Source organism: Pterocles gutturalis, unplaced genomic scaffold, assembly GCF_000699245.1.
Source record: "Pterocles gutturalis isolate BGI_N339 unplaced genomic scaffold, ASM69924v1 scaffold51822, whole genome shotgun sequence".
In the NCBI taxonomy this organism is placed as follows: Eukaryota; Metazoa; Chordata; class Aves; order Pterocliformes; family Pteroclidae; genus Pterocles; species Pterocles gutturalis.
Window position 1 is genome coordinate 17,682 of NW_010117486.1, and position 8,910 is coordinate 26,591.

Below are 8,910 nucleotides of genomic sequence, written 5' to 3' on the forward strand. Positions count from 1 at the left end.
CCTAATGTTTGCCCTACTCATCTCTGAAATAGCAACGGAAAACTACGGCTCCTGCTAGTTAGGCAGCATGTGTGTACCAGAAATTGGTTTATTTCTCTATGAATGTGATACATACACATAGTGGCTCTGTGACTTTAAATATTTTTTCTTGTGTACTGCTAACATATGGCAGTATTGGATATGTTAAGCTTTCGAATGGCAATGGCACTCTTGGAGGAAAGAAGTGTATTGTAATTAGTGTTTTTATTAAGTTTGACTGTAGCTATTTTTTTCGCTTCTAAAATACTTCTGTTGGAAAAAAGCAAAAAAAAGTACTTGTCCTTGAGATTTTTTGAAAGCTGTTGCACTGAAATATGCTTACTACTGTTTATGCCCCCCATATGTAAATACAGGGTACAGTCTGAGGTACTTGATATTATTTCATGTCTTTTTCATGCTTAGGTATTAACTATGGGCTGGAGAAACCGTCGCGTAGCATCAACCTCAATGAACAGAGAATCCTCAAGATCACATGCAGTTTTCACTATCACAGTGGAATCCATGGAGAAAAACAATGAGGTTGTTAACATTCGGTCTTCCCTGCTCAATCTGGTAGACTTGGCAGGATCTGAGAGACAGAAAGACACCCATACAGAAGGACTGAGGTTAAAGGTTAGTTCTGTAATATTTGTGGCATCTTTCTCCTTTCAGGTGTACTGCCCATCCACCAAATCTGTTCACCTTTGTTCTCTTCTTTCTTTTGTTTTTAGGAAGCAGGTAACATAAATCGATCACTAAGTTGCCTTGGACAAGTAATCACAGCACTTGTTGATGTGGGTAATGGAAAACAGAGACACATTTGCTACCGGGATTCCAAGCTCACTTTTCTGTTACGGGTAATATATATAATATATCCTCTGGATTTTATATGCTGCTTGGGCTGTAGAAAAAAATGTTTGTTTGGGTTGGTTATTGACTTTCAGTTGATTTGTTGCAGTTAACTGTAGAGGAATTTATTTATGCTCATAATCTCCTTTTACATATTTGCAAGTTTTAAAGAAAAAGCAGATGTTCTCATCCCTATACTTTGGAAAATACTATGTATCAGAGTGTAATATTCAGAGATGTGTTAAAATGTTTACACAATTTCCAGAATTAGTCTACTTGTGCTAAGTGTTGGTATGATGTTAAGAATTAATCTCTGAAGAATTACGTCTTCCACTGCAACCCAAAATACATAGAAATTAGAAGAGACTTGCAACTGTATGAGCTGTTACTTTCTTAAGTAGTTATTGGTTTTTTATTTTGTTGTGCTGCAAAGAAGTCCACTAACATGACCTTCTCTACTAGACAGAGAAGGCCATTGCAGCTTGTGGGCTGTTTTGTAGTACTAGGCTTTTGGAGTCTTGGGTATAACTGCTGCGTTCTCCAGAGATTTGAGAGCTACTTGTCTAAAAGCATAAAGGTATTTGAAGACATGCATGTAAAAGGGAGAGATTCTTTTTATATCTTTGGTCAAGAATCTGTTGGTTTGATTTTTTTTTTGGTTGGTTGGTTTTTTGGCAACTGCCACTAGAAGATAAGTTGAAACAATCAACAGTCTAGATGATGTTCAAAATAATGCCAGCACCAATCCAATAATGACCAAGATTAAAATATCTGCTTTATTCCCTGATTTTTTTTTCCTCAGGTTTTTTTTCTCTCCCTGCTGTTCAGGCGTAACAGATATCTCAAATTGTTGATTAGCAATATAAAAATCAGGGTTTTGAAAACCCAAATAAAGTATTTATTTACAGTCCCATCCTTTATACCCACATTTGAAATAAAATTTCAGAAACCTAAGTAGCGTGTAGATTTGTGAAATAAAATTCCTTCTGCAGTTTCTTTAAAGTAATACACAGTAGCTCTAAGGTGATACCTTCCTGTTGTAGCCAAAAACATGCAAAAATATAACTGCCATGTTTTTAAATAGGATTCCCTTGGTGGTAATGCAAAAACATCCATAATTGCAAATGTTCATCCAGGATCCAGGTGTTTTGGTGAAACACTGTCCACCCTCAATTTTGCTCAGCGAGCAAAGTTGATTAAAAACAAGGTAAGAGAGTTATTTAATGTCTTTATTGTTGAAAAAACCAAATTTCTTGTAATTTAAGGCACATCTGCAAACAGGATAGCTTCACTGAAATATTCTTGTGCTTTCACTAATTTAAATGACTAACTTATTTTAAAATCCTAAATTTGCTTTCCTAAATGTTTATGACAAATTATTTTTTGAAAAGGACTTGTTTGCTTTTGATTATGAATAGAGTGCAACAACTTGGGACTAGGTAATGGCTGATAAGTGTCATTGCTTGCTCTCTGACCACTTCATTGGAAAAAGTAAGTTAATCTGTACTAAAAAGTAAAATTGTAATTTTAAAAAATTAGATTCAAGAGTATTTCAGTGCATCTAGTTTTTATACGTGTTAACTCCCAAACATAATTTCTCATGAGTGGGCTTTGGAAGTATGTTGGTATACTGACTTTGATGTATACTGCTTCGCTTTGTTGGTCAAAAAGCTCCAGAGAAAATTCTGCAGAAAACGTTATATTTTTTAACCAATATATTTAGCTGAAGTGCAATTTAGTGGTTTCTCAGTAAATTGAACATTACTTTTCCCTTAAATGTTTCTTCCTTTCCTGAGCTGGAAATCTTCTCAGTAGTTTTGTGATTTTTTGCAGTCTTTGACTTTTCATTTATCTTATAAAATATTTTTTTTATTTGTACCTCATCCTCATTTTCTCTTAACGTATTTATGAAAGGCCGTGGTAAATGAAGACACACAAGGAAATGTGAGCCAGCTGCAAGCTGAGGTCAAGAAGTTGAAAGAGCAGCTCGCTCAACTTACTTCAGTGCCATCTATGCGAGATATTTCTGTATCACAAGGTAAGAGCCGGGGGTAGAGAAAGAACTTGCTACTTTCTTAGCCTAGAGTGTTGGAGCCTTATGTAATTCACTAAGTCTCTGAACAATTAATATTTTTGAGGACTGACCTACAGAGGTTGTATTTGTCTTATGGATCCTGTTGCCTGGGATAGAGTTCTGAGGGAAAGCAAATGATGATGCTTAAACACTGAGGAGGGGTTTTGTGCAGAACCCAATGTATTAGAGCTGTGTTTAGTCTATGCAGTTCAATCATATTTGTAATATTCAACCATACAAATATGAAATCTGCTTACTAGCTACTTTAAAAAGTGGATGACATTTAAAATATATTAAATTACAATACAGTAGTTGTTATCACCTAGATACTATGGTGATTAGTATTCTATAAATAAGTAGTCTTGCCTGCATGAGGATATTCAGGAAAACTATTTTGAAATAATTTCTGAAGTGGATTAGTTAAGCCTTTTTAATCCCTTGTGTGGACACTTTACTTCCAGATTAAATCACTAATTGTCCGCTTAATTCACACTTATTTTCCTGAATTTCCTTCTCATAAATCTGTTAGCCCACTTTTAATATGTACAAACTATAATAATGCCAATAATGGCTTACAGTTATCAAATTAATTTCAGAGGGGTTTTGCATTTTATAGATATACTCAGCTGTACAAACTGATTTATTATATTAAAAGTTCATCATAAAGCCTTTTAATGCTTGAACAACTTTGTTAATTACACAATTATGTATATTGACTCTGTTCTTTATCAGCACTTGCAGGTGACTAAGAATTACAGTCAACATCTTTGCTCTGAGTACAGCACATGGTTTTAGACTAATTATATTGTTTGAAGGTTTTATTTAAATTTTCTTACACAACTGTCACTTTATGTATTGAGAAAAAAAACAGGTTAACTAGTATTTTAATAAATATGGCATTTGTTTCTTTGCCTTACACTACGGCTGCTCTTGACAAAGGGAAGAACAACTTAAATTATTTGAACAACTTTCTTGAAGCAATGTTGTTCTGGGAGAAATCGGAAGGTGAAAAGAAGGTAAGAAAGCGCTAGTATTTCCAAGGGCATTCTGTGTACTATCTGATGAGAGCATGTAGAAACTGACTCTCTTAATGATTTTTCTTTGTTTTTGAATAAAAATACTCTTCCAAAGACAAGGTTTGGTAATAAGGGAACTAGTCAAATGACATTTAAGGATAAGACCTTTCAAATTCAGACAAGCCATAGGATAGCTTTCATAGTATGTTTAGTTTTAGGGAGTGGGGTTTTTATTTGGATTTATCTTTTTAAAAAAATTTAAAAATTGACCTGAACAGCAAACTTCTGTTTTACTTAATTTTGAGTGCATCCATGAGTCTGTTTTGAGTTTATTTTTTGGAGCAAATTCCAGTCATTCCCATTTTATTCTTTGATTCATGTAATGGTGTAGTGCTGAGTCATTCAAAATGAAATTTTTGGAAGAAAATTAACTGAAACAGGCACTCTAGGGGCGCATCTGATGTGCTTAACTGAATACTTAGTCTACAGGGTCATGCTGGAGCTTCTAAATAAAGTTTTTGCAATATAGCATCTCATTTGGCTTCTTGGTATGAGCTGCTGCTCTCTACAGATCTGCTCAAAATGAATTATAGTTTCTGTATTCACAAAATTATTGTCAACTCAGTTTTGCATGATTTGTATGTGTATGTGATACATGTACCCTAAAAAGTCACCTAGTGTAACTGTAATTTTCCCCCAATTTGTACATGGACTTTCTCAGAATTTATTAGAAAAAATTGCTCGACTAGAAGATCTGTGTGCCAAGAAGGAGAAATTTATTCAGTCCAATAAAATGATAGTTAAATTCCGTGAAGACCATATTCTTCGCTTGGAGAGATTACACAAAGAGGCTGGTGGAAGTTTATTGCCAAAAGAGCAAGATGATCTCCTCAGTGAATTGAGGGAGGAATTGCAGATGCTCAGAGAACAGGTAAGTCTTTAGCTTTTCCCTTTTAGAGCAATTTTGTTGAAAGGGAAAGACAGCAGGATGCAGGTAATCCAGCAGGCTTCTGAAGGATAATAACACAGAAGCTAGATGGGGCCAGTCAGGGGTGATGCTATAGTGGAACTCTGAAGAAGGCAAGTAGCAAAGTACTCATCTAAAGCTTCAGGAGGGTAGGCTTCTGGTTATTCAGTTATCCGGTAGGTGTGGTATCATTTGTGAGGCAGTTTTGAAGAACAAAGAAGCTCTAGAGAGAAGGCAAATATTTAAAAAAAATTTCCTCCAAGCACAAATTGGAAAAAGGAGTAGATGTATTAGAAGACCAGCTTGAATCTGTAGCTCATAACTGAGCTGCAAAATAAAGGATGAGGGGGAAGTACAGAAGTCAGGACTGTCTTTAAGGAATATAGAAATGTGACTATGGCATGCAGGGACAGTGTTAAGAAAGCCAAAGCTCAGAGTTGAAACTGAAAAAGGATGTCAAGAGCAGTAAGAAAAACTTCTACTACTTTATGTGTTTACTCTTTTTTTGGTAATAAAATATAAACCCACAATGGAGTAAGAAAACTGAAAAAAAATGGGGTAGTTTTATCCACTGTAGGGAATAACTTTTTTTGTCTTCTATGACAATTTAATGCTTATTAAAGGTAGCAGAGCAACAGCTAGTTACGTATAGCATTATCTGGGAAATAAAAACTGTTTAATAAAATACTGTTTGTCACAGATGGAACAACACCCACGAATTGCAAAGTATGCCATGGAGAACCATAACCTCAGAGAGGAGAATAAAAGACTTCGTTCTTTACAGTCAGTTAGAAAGGCCCAAGAAATTGATGCTCAGACCATTGCAGAACTAGAAAAAGCTTTTTTGGAAGCTTCAGCCACAGAGAAAAATACTGGAGGTAAAAACATGATAATGTTTTTCAGTTAAATAAGCTTACTGTATTTCTGTTGTGTGCATTGTAGTGTTGCAAATGTTGTTGGTCTTGATATATTTCTTTGCCTTCTTCAAAGTGATACCTGAAGACTGATAAAACAGTTTCATGTTATTTTATTCATGTTGGCCTTCAAGAAAATACAGCAATAGAGAATTTGGATTCTTGTGAGCACCATAATCTCATTTTGTTGTCCTTAGTTGTTATGAAGACTGCAGTAACATTATCCTACTGATTTTTCATGTGGGCTGTTGCTAATATCCGTTTTCTTCAATCTCAATTGCTGCTATGCTGTTCAAAAGCCTACAGTTGCTTTTGTTTTAGTAAACCCTACCATATTTGAGCTACTCCGTGATTTCAGATGGTATATGTTTGTTCTTTAGGTCATCACTTATATTCTGCCACTATATCAGCGGAAGGCAACTCACTGGCATCTGTTGAAAGGTTGAAAGCACGCCTGCTACAGACTCAGAGTGAACTGGCAAGCTCAAAGCAAGAATATGAAGAATTCAAAGAGCTAACCAAGTAAGACAAAACAGTGTGGAAATTTATTTAAATGTCTTTAAGTAATTACTTATATTGATTTTTAAAAGTTAGTCTCGGATCTTGAATATATAGTCCAAGTATGTTCTTTGCATGTAAGAGAGCACCGGGTTCGGAAAAATGGCATGCACACAGAATATGTTCATGTTGAACTTGGTTACTCCCAACCTGAATTGGGACCTGATCCAGGGACCTGTTTTTTTAATTATATTTATTTTTAGGTTATACCTAACATTGTTGCTTTTTATTGATTTCAGTGAATCTGGAGTATAATTCTAGAAGCATTGGGCACAAGATACTTCCATTTTTGTCTCCCTACTTCTTTTTGCAAAGTAGCTTTGTAATGTCCTTATTGCTTGTGCAGGCAATTGTACCAATGCATATTTTTATTCTTAGCTTTCTGTGTAGCAAATCCTATGAACTTTATAAATCATAAGGTTACTATCTACTGAGTTTATCAATTCAGCAATCTGTCTCTTGTCCTGTATCATTACTTGCAATGGTTTATTTATATCTTCATATTTTAATTACTTTGTTTTCCTGCGCATTTGATGTATTCCTGTTTTATGTGTTCTATGTCTTGTGTATGTCTTGCTTTCTTGATAATATGTATGCATTTTTATCATCAATTACTGACATTATTTTAGTGGAGTGCAGTCAAACAGAAGTATGGTTTTGATCCTCTGTATTTCACTAAATTTTAAACTTGTTTCCAGTTTTGGAGTAACATGCAAGTGTAACCATATACGGTAACTGAATAAGTAGAGTAAAATCTAACAACTTCACAAAATCACTGTATACTATTTTTGTTGTCCACTAGCAGTCAGAACTAAAGTTCTGTTCTATTCCATAGGTTTTTTTGCAAATGCTAAAAACATGAAGGAAAGTGATAGCATTAAACTGCCAAAAGATGGAATAGTATATTTCCTTTTGTCTGTAGACTTTGACCCTACAATTATGTCAGTAGGGCAAACTATCACAGTAACAGCATGTAGCTCTGCAAAATACCGCATCAAATTATTCCTAAATTTCTGCTCAACTGCTATATTTCAGTTAAAGTACTCTTAGAGGGAAAAATAATCTTAACAGGGCAGCACTTCCAAAAAATAAAATATCTTAAAAGGATTTTCTTTAATCCTGGCAAGCACCAGTTCAGACTTCTCATATAACTGGATAACATTTTTAAAGCTTAAAACCATATTGGTATGGGTGATATCACTTTCTCATAGAAGGAATTGCAGAGCGCTCAGCTTATTTCTCACTGTGTAATGGATTTTTTTCTGACACATTTAGTTATCCATCTGCTTGCTTCATTATGCAAGCACAAATAAGCTTCTTAGCTTTTCAATTTCTTTTTTTTTTTTAACTTTTTAATACAGTAGTGGTGGCTTTCTTCTCAAAATCATGTATTTCAATGTTTGGGCAAGAGTTCAGCTTCAGCTTGCTCATTGGTAATACCACAGCTGATTCTTACTGATGGGAGGGCATACTGATGGAGTGGTTCTGACAGCAGTAAAATCCTTCCTGAACAGGAAAAAGCATATGGAACTGGAATCAGAACTTCAATCCCTTCAGAAAGCAAACCAACATCTTGAAAACATTCTGGAGGCAACCAAAGCGCACAAGCGTCGAGAAGTCTCTCAGTTACATAAGCTACATAGGGAAACTCTTAAGGTATGAGAATGTTTATTTAAAACCACGCATACTTACTCCCAAGTTGGGTGAGAACCTAGACTTTCATTTGTGTGATCCCTTAGCCTAATTAGTGTTCTGGCATGCAATCCTTATGTCATAAAGCAGGTACACTGCATTTTTGTTCTGAATGCTTACTGACTGACTGCTACTGTAATCAGATGACTAATCTGAAGAAGTGTAGTTGTTTAGAACTAACTGCCTTGAGGATTTTATTTCATTATTCTGCTTATAGAACTATGAAATACAATACCGGACAAAGTCTTCATTCCATTTTACAGTTACAATAAAGACTGCTTTGTAATCTTTATAACAGAACATAACCACTCCAACAAAAGCCTACCAGCTAAGATCTCGCCTAGTGCCGCGAATAAGCCCAGAAATCTTAGATTATCATTCTGAAGATTTTCAGTGTTCTGAAGAGATGATGGATGACATTTTGAAAGAGCCAGTTCCCCCTGAGAGGAATGAACAAGCATTTGAGGCCATTGCTGAGGAGCTCAAAGTGGCACAGGTGAATGTTCTGTGTAAAAACTGAAGTGTATGTGTAACTTTAAGTGGATTTTTGGCATTAAATACTTCCCCTCACCAAATATATTTTAATTTGCACGGGAAACTGAAGCTCTTGATGAATACTTAAGGCTTCACTGAACAGTTAATTATACATTGTACTTTAGAGGATTTGCAATGAAAATATTGAAAGGGATTTAATAGTTGAATATTGTGAGTAGTTTAAGATATACAGAGCATTTAAACTTTTACTCTTTTAACCTGATAACGTGTGTCTGAGGAAACCTCTTTAAGGCTCTGGTGACAGCTACATTTGGAACAATACCCAAG

The 8,910-nt window shown here is 35.1% G+C and overlaps 1 protein-coding gene across 1 annotated transcript in view; it reads left to right on the top strand.

Annotated features, from left to right (window-relative positions):
* The window catches only part of KIF15 (kinesin family member 15), a gene marked incomplete at its 3' end in the record, with an annotated part of 14,281 nt that extends 5,697 nt beyond the window's left edge, over window positions 1-8,584 (top strand). Inside the window, exons 8-17 of the mRNA XM_010075792.1 lie at window positions 442-651; window positions 750-875; window positions 1,952-2,074; window positions 2,782-2,905; window positions 3,881-3,957; window positions 4,679-4,888; window positions 5,625-5,802; window positions 6,219-6,360; window positions 7,911-8,052; window positions 8,387-8,584. Coding sequence (XP_010074094.1) covers window positions 442-651; window positions 750-875; window positions 1,952-2,074; window positions 2,782-2,905; window positions 3,881-3,957; window positions 4,679-4,888; window positions 5,625-5,802; window positions 6,219-6,360; window positions 7,911-8,052; window positions 8,387-8,584 — 1,530 coding nt within the window. The remainder of the gene's footprint in view (window positions 1-441; window positions 652-749; window positions 876-1,951; window positions 2,075-2,781; window positions 2,906-3,880; window positions 3,958-4,678; window positions 4,889-5,624; window positions 5,803-6,218; window positions 6,361-7,910; window positions 8,053-8,386) is intronic.
* Window positions 8,585-8,910: the final 326 nt, after the last annotated feature.